We start from the raw sequence: 16,968 nt of genomic DNA, 5'->3' as shown, positions 1-16,968 counted from the left end.
GAGAAGTTAAGGCGTGTAGAGGGGCAAGTGTTCCAGCATTTGGTCATAAGATATCTGAGAACTTGAGGGCACTCCTTTGGGATCTCTGGTCTTAGCCCGCACGCTGCAATCCCAACAGCTGCCTGCACTGGCGAACAAGATCCATACGCCTCCTCCCCTGTCACCATCTCCCAAAGCACCATCCCAAAGCTATACGCATTGCTCATCCAACTCTCTCTTGTCTTCTCCGGGTCTCCCGCAATTATCTGATTTCAACCATTTCACAAACTGCAGTCAACAACTGCTTTTCCAATAGAATTTACTTATGCATAATATGCACAAGGACAATGAGTGATAGAATGATGAAGCATATGAGTAGCTAGAAGCCATCTAATTACCAGGCTATATTTACTGCATCATCAAATATGATGAGGTAAAGAAAAGCATAGTTCCTGAAGCAAATCACTGAACTATAATTATGCAACAAAAGCTTCAAAGAAATACAGACCTCGGGTGCAAGCCATCTATAGCCATCTGTTTCGTACTCCATAGCCTCATTGACACTCTTGCATGCAGTGACTATTCCCAAATCACCCAGACAGGCATTACCCTGCTTATCTAATAGTATTCTCTGTGTGTTAAGGTCTTTATATGCAACACCATGATCACAAATGAACTGCATCCCTTCTGCTATGTCAACAGCAATTTGAAATATCACCTTGGTCTGAAGCTTCTTTTTCTTCACCACCAGTTCACGGAGTGATCCACCTTGCATCAGTTTTGTTACAACGCATAATCCATGATTTTCATCGATGCAGACACCATAAAACTGCAGAATGCTCTTGTGTCCACAGGTCATGAGCTCCAAGAAATCTTTTCGGATCTCAAACTCATATGAATTCCCCTTATCGCAGCCTTTTAGTTTCTCAATGGCCACCTTTATTCCTCTGTAAACTCCTTTGAATGAATTTGGTCCTAACTGACCACTAAACTCAAGATCATCTGAATTCAATAGCCATTTCCCGATATCATCACCCCCTGATTGGACGGTCTGCCATTCATCCACTGATACAGAAAACGAAGAGCTTGGAGGTGGCATTTGAAGCTGGATCCTAGTATTCATATTTTCCAACTCATGTCTATAGCATTGATCAATGGACTCAACATCAACATCCCCAAATTCTCCTACACCCGCGTTCTGTTCTTGACAGCCGCAAAGTCCAAAAGGGAGCTTCACAGAAGTTGACTTAGGCTTCCTTACCGCAGATTTAAGAGCATTCTCTACCTTAATTTTGAACAGTTTTTCTTGTCCAGACTCAACCAGAAGAAGAACAACCCCAAGAGTCAACCCTTTCTTCTCAAAGATTTGTACTTTCTTATAACAAATCGAAGCACTATCAAGAGACCCTGAAATAGTTGACCATGGAAGCGAAGAACTACAAGCGTATGTGAGCTTGAACACAGAACCATGACCATCACCTCCCTCATCACACACCTCTTGAATCACAAACACAGGATTATCATCTCCAGAAGTTTGCTCTATCAGCTTTACGTGTACAAATACATCTTTCATATCGAAACCCGTCTGACTATAACTGTTAAAAACAAAACCATAATCAATCCACATTACTCCACAATACAACAACATACCTAGATCTAAGCTATGTATCTTCCACAAAACAATAATATTACTAAATTTAAGAAACCGAGAAAAATAAAAAACAAAGCTTTGGAAATCGAAATAGTCAAAGGAGTAAAAAAGACGCAACATTGCTTATGTGGTGATACCTGAGAGGCAAAGAATCGTAATGTTTCCTGAGATTAGAGACGAGCTTATCAGGCAACTGGCTTCCAGGGTACATTTTAGCAACGTTTCTCACGACATTAGCCCACACGAGCTTCCGGCCTCCTCCTCCTCCTCCTCCGGCGGATGCATTCTGGTTGTCTCGCGCTGAATCGAGGTTGAGAGAGTTCTTGAGCGACGCGATCGCTTCGGAGACGTTGCGGCCGAGTCTCTGAAACCGCTTTTGCATAGCGGAGGTGGTCTGATCGGAAGGAGGAGCAGCTGTGAGTGACTCGGACCTGTCGTCGGAGCACATGAGGACTTGGTCTACGAAATCATCGTCGGGGCAGTTGCCGGCATTACGGGTTGACCAGCACTCGAGCGCGGAGGCCATGGCGGCGAAGCTAACAAAGTTCTCTACTTGAAAAAACTGGTGAGTGTGAGATTTAACTAAAAGAAACTGTAAGCATTTACATAATCTCCGTTGTTATAAATGTTTCTTTCTTTAGTAGCATACAAGCACCAGTGGTCTAGTGGTAGAATAGTACCCTGCCACGGTACAGACCCGGGTTCGATTCCCAGCTGGTGCATTTATCTCTTTTTTTATATTTTTATGCAAAATTGAGAAATCTTTGGGATAACTTGCGTAAACTATCTGTGATACTGTATATGTTTTGTAATTGAGAAATGAATGGTATACTCTGAGAAACAAAATAAGGAGAATCTACAAGATAGATAGTTAGATACTAGATAGAGTCTTTAACATTGGGGTAAGTCCAATGGTGGAGACTGAACAGACTGTAAATGGCCTTCTCCGTTCTCTACTAAGAAGACCATGGCCAAACCCCAGAATATATGTGAGTCGATGTGACAGTGCATCAGCCAAGCTCCTGGATTATTGGCAACGAATCTGATAGCTACCCATCCACCTGGAGGTGTTCCGATTGTGTTTCTTCGTGGTGGGTCGATGAGGTTGAAGGAGGCTGTGTCTGTGTTTGGGTTGAAGTTACCAACACCTGTTCCAACTACGTAGAACTCATAGCCGTGGAGATGCATTGGGTGATTCTCAGTGGTCACGATGCTTGTGTCTTGCAATATAATCTGTACTTTTGAGTTGAACTTTAGTTTGTAGGCCTTTGTTCCGCGGGTAGGCTGCCATAGCCCTCTGCTCACGTTTCCTGTATAGTCAAATGTGACAGGAGGCGTAGGAGGGAAGTCTGTGGTGAAAACACCGGCTGGAGTGCCTTGGTAATAAGCTTGCATTATGGAGTTTTGTTTGGGGAAAACGAAAGAGACGTTGTTGATGCTCGCGGTGAAGCGTGTTCCGTTAGGGCCTTGACACCTTTGTGTGTTGGGGGTTGTGCAGTTGAATAGTCCCAAACCTACTGTGAAAAACAAGTTCTCATCAATCTCCAAGGGAACTTGTACTTTTGAAGGACTCTTCATCTGCGCTGTGAAGGCTGCTGCTGTTGCTGTATCGTTGAAACCTGGAAGCTGTGCAGGTATTGCCCGTGCCAGTGATTTACCTTGAAGAGTAACACAGGAGGCATCTTTGTATTTTAGGATTGCGGTGGTTGTGGTGTTGTCAAAGGCAGCATTGGCACTGTTGTAGGCGTGTGCTGCCATGTAGTAGTGTGCTGGCGGTTGGTCTGCAGTTAGAAGAACATCAGTTGTCTGACCTGGTCCTAACATTATGACATTGGTTGAAAAAGGTTTGGTGTAGGAGGCATCCGCAGCAACCACGGTCAGCTTGTGATTCGCGACACCAAAGAAGAGTTCTTGGTTCAAGGCAGAGTTGATGACCCTGAGGAGGACAATCTCTCCTGACCCCACCAGAAACCTCAAAGTTTCTGCATCGTGCCAACATATAATATTAACTAACTTAGATGTAACAGCGTTTTGAGGGCTGGGAAGCATAAAGTAAATGTGTACCTTGGCTGGAACATCTGTACAGATCACCAGGCTGACCGTTGATGGTGTAGGCGTCTGAGATGTTTGGTGCTGCTCCCGTGAATTGGGCTAAGTTGAGTACATCCATGGGGTTTCTGTCCCACCACTCACCTAAGAGGAGTGTTATCTCTCTCTTGGGAATAACTGGAAAAGGGTAATGAGGAGAAGAGAGCGGAGGGCGGATGATGAGAGCGCCATACACAGTGGCTCGCAGCCATCTGCTGTGTGCATGCCACCACAAAGTACCTTCTTGATCTTCAATAGTGAACCTGTAGGTGTAACTCCCTCCTGGTTGGATTGGGCATTGGGTTATGTATTCTGGTCCATCCGCCCATGGATTCCTCATCTGCCGTATCCCATGCCTGCACATGCTCTCATTAGCAGACCATCAAACATTGAAAATGATTTGTTGCAGGGGAGAGTGAGTTTACCAGTGGAGGCTGATGTTGTACCGAGCTTTGTTTATGGCAGTGATGACAAGGGAATCACCGTTTCGTACCTCCAAGGTTGGCCCTGGAAACTGTCCGTTCACCGTAATTGAGTTATGAACTCTGCACAGCCTCTTCACCGGCGTCTCTTGAATCTAACCAAACACAAAACAAAAGAAAACTAAGTTTGAGCATATCAATCAATGTGAGTAACAATGGAGAGAACAAAAAAAGAAGGGAAGTAGTAAACACACAACGAATTCATGAAAGTGAACTTCTGCATTGACAAGTGAAGCTACAAAAACAACCAACAACACAAAGTAGGACAGTAGTTGCTCCATTGCGCTCACTTACTCTTTAGAGAAAGCTAAAGTTGATATCTTTTATAGGCAGGAGACAGAGAGCGTTTAGTCTAACCAGCAAACACGATTTGGTGTAACCACTAAACAACAAAACAAACAGTTTCTGCTTTTAAATACTATGATTCTAGTTCCAGAAGATGTAGGTGAACCTCTACCAGCCTACTTTAGTACCTTCTCTTTTGGTTTTTTCTCATCCTCGGACACCAAATCTCTTTTTTAAGGTGTTGGATCCTCTCCTTAAACCAGAACCTTGACTATTTCCCAGTTACATAACTTCTGATTAAAGTTAACATATGCCTAATATAGACATTAGGCAGCCTAAAACGTTATCAATTCTACAATTTTGTGCAAAACCAAATCTGTTGCTGTGACATCATATTAATTTGATCTTCTCTGAGCCCAACTATGTCATCAGTGTGTTAAAACAAAACACAGAAGAGAAAGATTGAAAGCAGTGACCTTTTAGGATCAAACATGAGACATCTGCAGTGACGTCTGCTACATAGCTTTAAGCCTCTCGCCATTGGAAACTCAATTAGACTACTACATTCTTAAACCCTAAGAACAAGTAAGAGCATAAAGGTAAAAGCTTGGTACTTTGACCAGAATCGATCATCGGAGAGCTTACATAGTTGACTTTTAACAATCAGGAGACTCGGTTCGGTACAGTTGTGCAAGAAGAACCAAGTGATTAAACCTAGTCAGGCCGTTAGGGTGCAGAGATATGTATATCACGTTTACTAAGTTCATATTGGGCCGGGTCGGGTTAAAAACCCAGCTAAACACTTTTAAACGTGACCCGGAAAAATACACTTTTTGTCATCTCATCTTCCCCAATTAGCCATTGACGAGACTTGACGCTACAAACACAGTCACGCTCCTGAATCCTGATCCCACACCGCCGTGTCTTAGCCACTCCGATCATTTATTGCAGTTCACGACCATTGTATCCTCGTAATCTCCGATATATCTCGAATCGAAAACAAAAACCTAATTTTCTGTGAATTTCTTACTAAAATTAGCTAAATCAATCCATTAGATTTATCAGAGATGATGGGCTCAGAGAATGACCAAGAGTCCAAGGAGAAGATGAAGAGTCTCTTCCTCCGCGAAGAATCTGATCCTTTCACGAGAAGTGATCAATCTAATTCTAATTACCGCAGCGCCATGTCAACTCTCTCCGACTCGCGTCACCCATCTATCGTCGTAACTCCGGCTAATTCCGATCCGCTTTTCGCGCCGCAATCTCGTTCTAAACCAAACGGCGGCAGCAACAGAGACAGCAGCTCTTCTTCGTACCTCGAGCCTCCGTCTTACGCCGATGTTATCTTCAGCCCTTTCGATGACAATTCCGAGATCAACGGCTCAGATGATGGAGGAGGTAGCAGCCGTCATAGTCAATCCTCAGATTCGTTATCTAGATCTCCGTCTTCTTTGACCTCCGATTACATCAAGATCACTGTTTCCAGTCCTCAGAAAGAGCAAGAGTCAACAAATTCGATGATTCCCGGAGGAAACACTTACGTTACTTACCAGATTACGACTAGAACGAATCTATCTGAATACAACGGGTCAGAGTTTAGCGTGAGGAGAAGGTTTAGAGATGTTGTTACATTGGCTGATAGATTAGCTGAGTCGTATAGAGGGTTTTGTATCCCACCGAGGCCAGATAAGAGTGTGGTTGAAAGCCAAGTGATGCAAAAGCAAGAGTTTGTTGAGCAGAGAAGAGTTGCATTGGAGAAGTACTTGCGTAGGCTTGGTTCACATCCTGTGATTAGGAAGAGTGATGAGTTGAAGGTTTTTCTTCAGGCGCAAGGGAAGTTACCGTTGGCTACGAGTACTGATGTGGCTTCTAGGATGTTGGATGGTGCTGTGAAGCTACCGAGACAGTTGTTTGGTGATGCTTCTTCTTCTTCTGTTGAGGTTGTTCAGCCGGCTAGAGGAGGAGGTAGAGATTTTTTGAGATTGTTTAAAGAACTTAGACAGTCTGTATCTAATGACTGGGGTGGGGTAAAACCAGCTGTTGTTGAAGAAGATAAAGAGTTTTTGGAGAAGAAGGAGAAAATGTATGATCTTGAGCAACAGATCATTAATGCTTCACAGCAGGTAGAGAGATTTTGATACTTGTTACTTCACGAGGGATCAGTGTTTTTGATTGTGTTTGTTTTTTTTTTGTAGGCTGAATCCCTCGTGAAGGCACAGCAAGATATGGGGGAGACTATGGGGGAATTGGGATTAGCATTCATTAAGCTGACAAAGTTTGAGAACGAAGAAGCTGTCTTCAATTCTCAAAGAGTTCGTGCCAATGATATGAAGAATTTAGCCACTTCAGCTGTGAAAGCTAGCAGGTTTTACAGAGAGCTGAATTCCCAGACGGTCAAGCATTTGGTAAACTAGATAGTATTAGATATATGAAGAATCTATTCAACTTTCATTCGAGCTGGGATTTGATTTTACTAAGAGCTCTGAATAATTATGTCAGGATACACTCCACGACTACCTTGGCCTAATGATGGCAGTCCAGGGAGCTTTTGCAGATAGATCTAGTGCTTTACTGACAGTGCAGACGCTTCTGTCTGAAATTTCGTCACTGGAGGGAAGAGCAGAGAAGCTAGAAGCTGCATCAGCGAAGGTCTTTGGCGGTGACAAATCAAGGATTAAGAAGATAGAAGAGTTAAAAGAAACCATCAAGGTGACTAAGGACTCCAAAAATGTTGCCATCAGGGAGTACGAGCAGATCAAGGTATTCATTCAGTAATGCCCATACACAAAAAAAATCTTATGTTGAGTTGAGGTCTTATGTAACTATGTATATTGTGTGACAGGAAAATAACTGGTGCGAGGTTGAAAGGCTGGACAGGGAAAGGCGTGCAGACTTCTTGAATATGATGAAAGGGTTTGTTGTTAGTCAGGTACGTTCTTATTAGTGGAGTTAGCCTCTGTCTCTTCATAGAATTAGCGAGAGAGTGATTAGCAAGATCATTTAGCTCTGAAATCAACCTCACTATGTATTAGATCACAAGAATGGAAGATAAAAGTGGGTGAATGATAGGGGATGGTATGATTTGAGGAATTTCTTTCATGAGATGGATGCGACAGAAGGAAAATGATTTAAGATTTTTAAGTGAATGCTTGAAAATTGGTGAAATCTGCTCTCTTGCAATGCTAGATAATGCAGAGAAATCTGAGAGATATTTTTGAAATCTGTAAAAAGGTGTGAGAACAGAGTTGTTGGTATTTGGATGCGCAGGTTGGATATGCAGAGAAGATCGCCAATGTTTGGACAAAGGTTGCTGAGGAGACAAGTCAATACAATAGAGAGAGCTCTTGAACATGAGAGCACCCTGTAATTTATTCTTATTCTTCGATTCATGGTTTTGGGCTTGAACCAAATTTTCGTATCTTTTTATTCTGTTGTCAAAAAAAAGGAAATAGAAAAGAAAGAGATGGTAAAATTCTTCTTTACAGACTCAAGTTTCAATGGTGAATAGTGTTTCAAAATTCCAGCAACAAACAAAGCAAGAGTGACAAAAGAATGGTTACAAGTTACAACAACTCAACTGTATACAATATGAAGCAAATGTATATGAATAATTATCACACTTTGGAAGTGTGGTGTAGGAATGTGGTCTCTTTCGTGATGATATCAAACTCGAACGCGCGACATTGCAGAGGTGGCTATGGCAGCAGCAGCTGCGTTAGAGGCATTGCTATTGAAAAATGCGAAAAGGCCAGATCCAATGGCTTCTTGTTCTTCAAGAAACAGATCTTCGGGAGCACGAAACGCTCCGTGGATGGCCACGGCCATGATCCCAACGGCTAGAGTCGACATCAAGAGAGATCCAACACTGGTCATGAACATTACCACCACAGTGCAGAGGCAGAGCATCCCTAGCGTCTCAAGATCGGAGAACGTGCGTCCACCGATGACCAATGGCTGATCAGACGGACGGAAAAAGTAGAGGAACAGCCAAGAAGCGGCAAGGGAAGCGAGGAGGAAGAGAGCAAAAGGGTGCGAGAGGAGAGACGCGGCGAGTAAGATGGCCACTAAGGTTATGTAATTGGCTCGGAAGTATGAAAAGTTCTTCCTAACTCGCGACGCTGCCTCCGAGAGCGATGGTGGCCTAGAAAACGCTGACCGGTCAACGAGCTCTGCCCATGGCCTGGCGTCGGCAGAAGCATGGCGGACAGAAGCTAGAACGCGAGACAAGAGGACGCGTAGAGAGCTCAGCAACTGTGGATCGCCTCCGGGAAGATTATTATCAGGAGTAGTCGAAGTCGGAAGAAGAGGAGAGGCCATTGCAGCAGCAGATCTACTTCGCAGACGAAGTCAGAGAGATCTAAAAGTGAATGATGGCTTTCACGTATTTTGCTGGCTGGCTTTACTTAAAACTGTCGGCTACTATCACATGTGCTTTTGCGTCTCTTTCTTTCTTTTTAAAGAAACATAAAAAAATACTCTCTTTGTATGCCTTTGTGTGTTTATCACATCATACTGACTTACAGTTACAGGTTTCTTCACTTCCTTATATGTTTTTTCATAATTAGATAGTTAATGATATAGTACTATTGTTATTTAAATTTAAGATAAAATTTTAAATGTATTTGATGTTTAGTATGACTGAAGATTACAATACGAATGCTGAAATGCCAAAAAAACTCACATGCTCTATTTTAATTTCACAAGAGAACAAACAAGTCTCTACTAAATTAGTAATTTCAAGATACACTACAGTTGTATTTGTTGTCTTTTGTTGCCAGTTCTCAAAAGCGCATACTATGGTATATATAAGTAAACCGGAAATAAAGAGGAGCTTACAAAAATAATTTAGTATGAAGAGGTGTGACTTCTTTTTGGGGTAGGGATTTGGTGGTTGTGTTTTCCCTCGTAAGTTGTGATCACTGACTTGGGATCTTGAAATGCTCTCTCAACGTGTTTCCTTACACAGCATCCTGTAAATGTGCACTTGTAATAGCTCCTGCCCATGAGACCATCACATCATTAACTAATAGCTCAAGCTCAAGCCTCCCTTTCATTCAGAATTGAGAAGACAAAAAGAAACACACCTTGGATTGGGATTCCCTTTGACGACTTTCTGACCATACTTTCTCCATCTGTAGCCATCTTCAAGAATGTCAATATCACTTGTTGTCTGGACCACCACTCTTGGCTCCTTCACATTCTCTTCTCTTTTCCTGCATTCACACCAAATCCAGTCACATCTCATTGTTTTCCTAGTTTTGATTTCAGTTACTTAACTATGACTCTGCTTTACCATCTCTTGGCGTCTGCTTCATCCTCACCAGTGTCATGACTGCTACTCTGATGTGCTGCTGCTACAGCGGTGGAAGCTGATCTCTTAGTAGACTGAGGCTTGGGATGATTGTGGCTTCCTTTATAGACAATCTCAATGATCTGACCCTTCACAAGAGACGTCTCCACTTTCTTTTTTGTGATACAGTTAGGGTACGTGCATTTGAAGTAACTCCTCGGGTTTTCACTTCCTTTGACTTGCTTCTGTCCGTATTTACGCCAATTGTAGCCATCATCAGAGGTTTTGTTACTTGACAGAGACTCAGACTTGGATACATCCAGTTGCGGTAAAGGTTGAGTTACCATCTGAAAATGAGATAGTTGGAAACTTGGAACTAGATATTGTCTTAAAGATCAACCAGAAGCTAACAAAAGTTCAAAAATGGGTCTTACAGATGGTAGGGACAAGGGAGGAGTTGTGTTCTTGTTAGTGAAGGAAAAATCTAAGTGCTCCTTCCCATCTTCATATTTAATATCATTCTGGTCAATGACAAAACCGTTGTTCTTCCAGTGCAGAGATTGCGCCGGAAATGTGCCTGTCGTTGGTGATGGCAAAATCTGTGATTTCAGGATCAAAAGAAAAGATAGTAGTTGTAAGGAGTAGGACAGAACACAGTCTTTAAGAATAAGAGTTCTAACAAAATTCCAAGAACAGAACAAAACGGTTCTTGAAGTTAAAATTGGTGATGATGAAAAAAACTCATTGTTTGAACTGATAGATATGATAAGGAGAGAAGAAGATAGATTACGTTAGAGGAAGTGAAGAGAATAGGAGAGTCGAGAAGGTCTGCGGGAGAAACACCATTAGGCAGAGTGAAGAAAGGAGAGGGTGAGAGAGGGAGCGGTGATGGAGTTGCTGATTTGAATTTTGGGACAACTCTTTGGCGGTCGAAAGAACCCATCAATGGTTAGGTATATGGTATGGGATACTACTCTTCTTTCTTCTACTTCTTCCTTAACTTAAAGTAATGATTTGTATAGAAGAGGAAGTTTCCAGGAAAAAGCATAGCAATTATAAGAAAGATATACATGTGACTCAGTGTGAAGCGTGTGTATACAAAACACCCAAATGCTTGACTTTTTTTTTGTTTAAGGCGGCTCAAATAACATCACTTTCAGGAGCCCTTTGTGTTCTTCTTCCATTTATTAAATGCCGAAACAAATATTATCTAAGTCTTCTCTCTCAACAACTAATACAGTAAAGCAAAGTATTAGTTGAGCAAAGATGAAAAAACTAGCCCAAGATGGTTAAACTTATATATATATATCATATATATATCGAGAATCATCTGGATAATTTATAAGAAATTGGACACGTGGCTCTTTAACATTGGTGAATCTTGGATAGATGATCACGCGCGAACATATAAACCGACTTTATTAATTAACCGTCTTTTATTATCGGTGATTCATCTCCACCGTCGATTGCGTTACATAAAATAATTACCAACCGTAGGATCTATCTGAATTCCTAAACCGGCTCGGTTTGGGTTTTGTAACCCCCTCTATATATATGAAAAAGTGATCGCTGATTATTCATCGCCTTGTATCATTTTTTCTCTTGCACGATGATGATTCTTATTGCTTTCTTTGATTATGTTTCTAATCTTTTTATCATCTCTTTAGGGTTTTGCTCGATTTATTAACATCTGATCAATCGTCGTTGATCTTTAATGATCAACCCTAGTTGTTGATCTTTTATTGCGTCGATTTTGCGATTGATCAATCCATTGAGGTATGTTGTTTGTTATCTACGCATGCATATATATATATATATATATACATATATATCTTGTTATTAATGTGTATAAATCTTTTGGGTCTTTTGCTTACATATTTCGTAGAATTCGATTATTGGTTTGTATTTGGTCCGTATGAAGTCTTCTTCGAACTCTGTATTCTGTTTTTTTGGTATTCTTGTATAGATTCCTTCTTGTTGATCAAGAAGCAGAAGTCTGTGTATATCTTCTAATGAAATAAGGAATGATCTTGTAGATATCTGTTTTATTTTCATGTAAGTTTTGTTCCTTTTCTTTATATGACTATCTTTTAAATCTCCTATCTAACCGATGATCTTCTTGTTATGGTTTGGCTTGTCTTGTTCTTCTTATCCGGGAGTGACGTTGATCCTTAGCGCATATTTGGGATGGATTAATGTTGAGTTTTCAGGCCTGTCCATCGAGGTACATTCTTGTCTATGCCTGGTGTTTCTGAATCTTCTGCTTAGATATCATGTAAAATCTGGATGACAGTCTTCTGACTCATTCTGTTTCATATTTTGTCTTGTAGGTATTACCTATTGATATAGTCAATAGAGGCGCAGCCGCGCAGGGACAAAAACACATCTGATGATTCAACTATCCTTGATCTCATATATCATCTCTCGATGATGCTCCAATCAACTCTAGTTGATCTGATCATATCATCTCTTGATGATCTTCCAATCAACCCTCATTGATTTTGTTATCATCTCTTGATAATGCTCCTATCAACCATCATTGATCTTGTTATCATCTGTTGATAATTAATGCTCCTATCAACCATTGTTGATCTTGTTATCATATCTTGATAATAATCCTATCAACCATCGTTGATATTGTTATCATCTCTTGATAATGCTCCAATCAACCATCGTTGATCTTGTTATCATCTATTGATAATGCTCCTATCAACTCTCGTTGATCTTGTTATCATCTATTGATAATGCTCTTATCAACTCTCGTTGATTTTGTTATCATCTATTGATAATGCTCTTATCAACTCTCATTGATCTTGTTATCATCTCTTGATAATGCTCCAATCAACCATTGTTCATCTCTTGATAATGCTCCCATCAACCGCTGATCTCCTATATCATCTCTCGATGATCCTCGAATCAACTCTAGTTGATCTGATCATATCATCTCCCGATGATCCTCCCATCAAGTCTTGTTGATCTGATCATATCTAATGATATCATCAACCCTCGTTGACAAAGAAAGGAATAAGACTTAAAACTTGCAGAGGTTTTTGTTTGGTCTTTCCAACTGACCACAGATGTAAAAGAAAGAATAAGGAAGGGAGTTATCTGACCTTTGCCATGACAGGTGCGCTTGCTTGGCAGGTCTTTATTTTTGGACAAACCTTCGGGAAGAGCTTAAGAAAAACGGAAGTGTGATGGGAAGGATTGCAAGAGTTCGTTAGGCCTTTTATGTTGCAAGGGCAGAGCAACAAAGTTTGTGAAAGTGGGAAATATAGATTTTTTTTTTTTGTATCTTGAATTCTCTGCACTCAATAATTAATGTGTACAACATGTATTTCATGGTTAAGAGTTACAAGAATCTTACTCTGGTTCTTACATGTACCTAATTGAAACTACTTGTGCAGGATCATGATGATATAAGCTAGAAACGTAACTCTTATTGGCATATAGGCTACAAACATCTAGAACTTGTAGACTAATCACATCACTTTCAAGAGCCCTAGAGAACTTCCAATTACTGAATGCCAAAACAGATATATCTAATTCTTATCTCTCAACAACTAATACGGCAAAGCAAAGGAGTGGACTAAGCAATTGTCATCTGATTTAAATTGTAAATAACCAAAAAAAAAATCCACCATACAAACATTACAAAACGCTCTACTCAGCTATTTTTTTGATGGGTTTTTTCCAAAGTCAAACAACATAAGAAAAGAGATATGCTCAAAACTGAGACAAGCAGCGAGTCTAGGACAAAGTAGAACGAAATGAGTCTTGATGAAGTTTAAGCAGCTTGTTGAGAAGCAAGTCTCTTCCTCGCTTCCTCAATGATGGTCAGCTTAATACCTTTGCCCTTTGGTAGAGACACCCATGGCTTTGTTCCCTTGCCGAGGGTGAACACATTGCCCAACCTAGTGGCAAACTCATGTCCTGTAGAGTCTTGAATGTGTATCGTCTCAAAGCTTCCCTTATGCTTCTCTCTGTTCTTAATCACACCAACACGCCCTCTGTTTCTGCCTCCTGTCACCATCACAACATTACCAACATCAAACTTGATGAACTCCACAATCTTTTTCGCCTCAAGGTCCAGCTTGATGGTGTCGTTAGGTTTGATGAGCGGGTCAGGGTAACGGATTGTGCGACCATCATAAGTGTTCAGGTAAGGGATACCCTTCTGACCAAACTGGATAGACCTAACCTTGCAGAGCTTGAACTGCGCAGATAACAAACAACCAGACATTATAATACTTCTAAATTCCAATCACTACCCATATAGTCAGAGATTTGAAAAGAACATGCAGCAAACCTTTGCTTCCTCATCCTTGATGGAGTGAAGACGGAAACGTCCCTTGGTGTCATACAGAAGACGGAAGTTCTCATTGGTCTTGGGGATGGATACAACATCTATTCAAAATCAAAATGCAACTTAGGCCATTGATCAATACATGCAACAAAAGGGAGGGTATAACCAAAAAAAAAAGAAACGTACCCATGAAGCCAGCAGGGTAAGTCTTGTCAGTCCTAACTTTGCCATCAACTTGGATATGCCTTTGCATCAGGATAGAGATAACTTCACGGTAAGTCAAAGCATACTTCAACCTGTTCCTGATGATCAGGACAAGAGGAAGACACTCCCTCGACTTGTGAGGTCCAGACGATGGCTTGGGAGCCTGTATAATAAACAGCATAAATAAAACATTAACAACACATCAAACAACAATACATAGAAATGTAAGGAATGGTCTGGAAACACAAAAGGTTGAAACAAAAAAAAAAAACTTACGAAGGCGCCACCAAGTTTGTCAAGCATCCAATGCTTAGGGGCATTGAGCCTCTTTAGATGCTTCTTCAATCCTCTTGCCTGCACAATCACATTAACACATAAAATATCAAAATCAACGAATACAAAGTTATCACATTTGATATAAAGGACCTTTCCCAAAAGCTCAATTGTCAAAATAAAACAGAACATCGCAGTCTGAACATTACAGTAACCTAAATTTCTGCAATCTAACCCCCAAACAAAACAGAACGTACTGTCTACGGCAAGAAACGAGGAAACTATAGTCGCCATTGTCCTAGGAAACTAACAACACGCCAATAATCGAACATCCATGTCAAGATATAACAGAGCAGAAGAGAGATACGCACAGATTTAACATAAATTCAGAGTAAAAGCAAGAAATTGAGAAGACGAACCATGTTTGCAGGTGCTCTGATTGCTTCGCGGCTGCGCCTTCAAGCTTCACTCGACAATATATATCAAATGAAAAGAAAAAAACTAAAACCCTAGAATTGGTCGCGTAATAGAACTATTGGGCTTTAGTTAGTTAAGACAGGCCCATTAAAATTCTTGATTTAACCAAAGGCCCTGAGTCAAAATCCCTTAATTAATTTATCTCTGTTATTAGGAATTTGTTTATTTTTGTCATCGTAAATTCTATTTAAAATTATTTGTTGCTGAAGTGGCTATAAATCATTCGTAAGTAAATATATTTCATTACGTTTTGCAAATGTAAAGGATTGACAAAGCAGGAAAACAAATAAACACCAAGAATGCATGAGGTCCCTTTTCATAATCAAATAAATATTGTGAGTTACACTTATGAGTTATGACTTATCCACTTATATCATTTCATATATTAAAGGTTTAGGGTATTAATCATGTGTTCCTTGAAGTTGCTCATTGCAGTTTTGGGCAATGTGACCAGAACCCTAACACCACCGTGCTTCCTCGGCAAGAAAATACAAATATCCGGCAAATATTTAGGCACCAACGGTATTATGTTCAACGATCCTCCATACCCAAAATCAACTTCGTCTAGTAATCCAAGTTGTCTCCAATCAGTAAGCAGCATGAACGCTCCGTTCCCTCCTTCACACGCTACATTCATCTTCAACGTTCTCTCTATCTCTCTTAGCTGCTCCAACACGTACCTCTTCTCTAGTGCCGCTCTTTTAGCCTCTTTGATGAGAGTCACTACATGGGACAACGGTGAGTTGTTCAGCTCGCCAGCCTTCATGGCTACGTTGGCCTTGACGAATGCGTTACCGTAATAGCCTTCCGGTAACGGTGGATCCACAATGCGGCGTATACCCACGGCCATTCCGAATAGAGATGTTCCATCGGGACTCAGTTTCAAGGCCCTGCACCTTGATCTCCAAACGTGGGCTGCAAGAATCTCTAGAGTCGTGACTTCCCCCGCAACCTTCTCCTTGAGTTGACTAATATCTTCGGGTGTCACGTTGAGTATCTCACATACCATGTCGTTGGTTGGTGTGTAGGGAGAAGTTGCCACAGAAGAGCAAGCCTCCCCGAAGTCAACCAGCTTGGGAGCTTGTCCATCCTCCACTTGCCCTAGTACTTATATATATATATATATGTACAACTGTTAATTAAAAATCTATCACATCATAAATATTTATGTCAACTGATATTGATCCGAAACTAAGGATGATTATTAATGCCTCTAATTATTATAGTTGGATATAATTAGTTATATACCGTTTATGCTGAAGTTGTTAGAGGTGAGACAGTGTCTGTCCCAAACGGGGATGATGCTAGGTTGTGTATTTCCTGCTGCGAGCTCAGTTAAGGCTTTGAAAAACTGAGACGCACCGAAACCATCACACAAGGAATGAGAGAGAGCCGTTGCAAGAGTGATCCCTCCGCATGCAAACAGAGTGATCTGCAAAGCCAGAGGGTTATAACCACCAGTCGGCTCAGCTACGTTAGAAGGTACGAGTTGGTATAAGTCTGCGTCCATGTCCTCCAAATAGTTGAGTGAAGAGAGAGTGCAGTCTGCTGACGCCCTAACGAAGGGGACTCCTTCCACGGGACTGCACCTTAACTCTAGTCTATGGTCGTCGGATCCACGGTGAAGTTTCCCGGCGAGTGGGTAGTAATAGACAAGAGCATCAGAGAGAGCTTGCTGAAAAAGGGAAGCTGGATCGTGGACATTTTCTTTGGGGGATGGTGGAGCATAGACATAAACGGTTTTGGCGAGGGTTTCGAGGTAAGGATCGTTGTCAAATGTCGAGAGAGAAAGAGAGACTTCAGGTGTTGCCTTTGAGGGTTTCACTATAACCACTTGCGATCTATTCACGACGAAGGGACTCGATGAACTCATGCCTTGGCTTCCCATCTCGATTTCTTTATCACATGCACTATTTGTGTGTAAAATATATAT

General features: G+C 41.2%; 7 protein-coding genes and 1 long non-coding RNA gene across 12 annotated transcripts in view; 2 read left to right on the top strand and 6 right to left on the bottom strand.

The window, feature by feature from the left end:
- The window catches only part of LOC104768918, a 4,103-nt gene extending 1,875 nt beyond the window's left edge, over window positions 1-2,228 (bottom strand). Inside the window, exons 1-3 of the mRNA XM_019242236.1 lie at window positions 1,768-2,228; window positions 488-1,574; window positions 63-245 (exon numbers count right to left, since the gene is read on the bottom strand). Coding sequence (XP_019097781.1) covers window positions 63-245; window positions 488-1,574; window positions 1,768-2,156 — 1,659 coding nt within the window. The 5' untranslated portion in view covers window positions 2,157-2,228. The remainder of the gene's footprint in view (window positions 1-62; window positions 246-487; window positions 1,575-1,767) is intronic.
- LOC104768917 (laccase-13) lies at window positions 2,405-5,214 on the bottom strand. 2 transcript variants are annotated; one of them, XM_010493015.2, is made up of 4 exons: window positions 4,398-5,214; window positions 4,144-4,295; window positions 3,695-4,074; window positions 2,405-3,612 (listed from the first exon to the last, which is right to left on the bottom strand). In XM_010493015.2, the coding sequence occupies exons 1-4, from the start codon at window positions 4,479-4,481 to the stop codon at window positions 2,522-2,524; spliced, it is 1,707 nt and encodes a 568-aa protein (XP_010491317.1). In that variant the 5' UTR covers window positions 4,482-5,214; the 3' UTR covers window positions 2,405-2,521. The 2 variants fall into 2 exon arrangements, with proteins under 2 accessions (XP_010491317.1, XP_010491316.1); XM_010493014.2 differs by having other exon boundaries at window positions 4,395-5,212.
- Window positions 5,318-7,965, top strand: LOC104768915 (sorting nexin 2B-like). Of its 2 annotated transcripts, XM_010493011.2 has the most exons (6): window positions 5,318-5,456; window positions 5,542-6,608; window positions 6,681-6,890; window positions 6,985-7,245; window positions 7,328-7,414; window positions 7,753-7,862. In XM_010493011.2, exons 2-6 carry the CDS (start codon window positions 5,553-5,555, stop codon window positions 7,831-7,833), a joined length of 1,695 nt encoding a protein of 564 aa, XP_010491313.1. In that variant the 5' UTR covers window positions 5,318-5,456; window positions 5,542-5,552; the 3' UTR covers window positions 7,834-7,862. The 2 variants fall into 2 exon arrangements, with proteins under 2 accessions (XP_010491313.1, XP_010491312.1); XM_010493010.2 differs by lacking the exon at window positions 5,318-5,456 and having other exon boundaries at window positions 5,553-6,608; window positions 7,753-7,965.
- LOC104768916 (PRA1 family protein B6-like) lies at window positions 7,886-8,924 on the bottom strand. The gene has a single exon (XM_010493013.1). The coding sequence runs from the start codon at window positions 8,800-8,802 to the stop codon at window positions 8,149-8,151; it is 654 nt and encodes a 217-aa protein (XP_010491315.1). The 5' UTR covers window positions 8,803-8,924; the 3' UTR covers window positions 7,886-8,148.
- Window positions 9,151-10,817, bottom strand: LOC104768914 (probable WRKY transcription factor 26). Of its 2 annotated transcripts, XM_010493009.2 has the most exons (6): window positions 10,566-10,817; window positions 10,210-10,374; window positions 10,008-10,122; window positions 9,779-9,896; window positions 9,570-9,698; window positions 9,151-9,481 (listed from the first exon to the last, which is right to left on the bottom strand). In XM_010493009.2, the coding sequence occupies exons 1-6, from the start codon at window positions 10,716-10,718 to the stop codon at window positions 9,331-9,333; spliced, it is 831 nt and encodes a 276-aa protein (XP_010491311.1). In that variant the 5' UTR covers window positions 10,719-10,817; the 3' UTR covers window positions 9,151-9,330. The 2 variants fall into 2 exon arrangements, with proteins under 2 accessions (XP_010491311.1, XP_010491310.1); XM_010493008.2 differs by having other exon boundaries at window positions 9,779-10,122; window positions 10,566-10,816.
- LOC104768913 lies at window positions 11,373-13,173 on the top strand. The gene is made up of 2 exons (XR_764297.1): window positions 11,373-11,999; window positions 12,106-13,173. It is a non-coding gene; the product is annotated as an uncharacterized LOC104768913 (long non-coding RNA).
- On the bottom strand, window positions 13,361-15,072 carry LOC104768912 (40S ribosomal protein S4-3-like). The gene is made up of 5 exons (XM_010493007.2): window positions 14,978-15,072; window positions 14,562-14,639; window positions 14,268-14,448; window positions 14,085-14,182; window positions 13,361-13,991 (listed from the first exon to the last, which is right to left on the bottom strand). Exons 1-5 carry the CDS (start codon window positions 14,978-14,980, stop codon window positions 13,563-13,565), a joined length of 789 nt encoding a protein of 262 aa, XP_010491309.1. The 5' UTR covers window positions 14,981-15,072; the 3' UTR covers window positions 13,361-13,562.
- LOC104768911 (spermidine sinapoyl-CoA acyltransferase-like) overlaps window positions 15,323-16,968 on the bottom strand; it is a 2,566-nt gene continuing 920 nt past the window's right edge. The window contains exons 2-3 of one of the 2 annotated variants that reach the window (XM_010493005.2): window positions 16,284-16,923; window positions 15,323-16,142 (exon numbers count right to left, since the gene is read on the bottom strand). In XM_010493005.2, coding sequence (XP_010491307.1) covers window positions 15,421-16,142; window positions 16,284-16,923 — 1,362 coding nt within the window. In that variant the 3' untranslated portion in view covers window positions 15,323-15,420. Of the gene's footprint in view, window positions 16,143-16,283; window positions 16,958-16,968 lie in introns of those variants that run through there. The other variant, XM_010493006.1, reaches the window with a different exon arrangement.

Source organism: Camelina sativa, chromosome 20 (genome assembly GCF_000633955.1).
Source record: "Camelina sativa cultivar DH55 chromosome 20, Cs, whole genome shotgun sequence".
Lineage (NCBI taxonomy): Eukaryota > Viridiplantae > Streptophyta > Magnoliopsida > Brassicales > Brassicaceae > Camelina > Camelina sativa.
The sequence above is the reverse complement of the archived record's forward strand: the minus strand, read 5'-3'. Positions and strand labels throughout refer to the sequence as shown.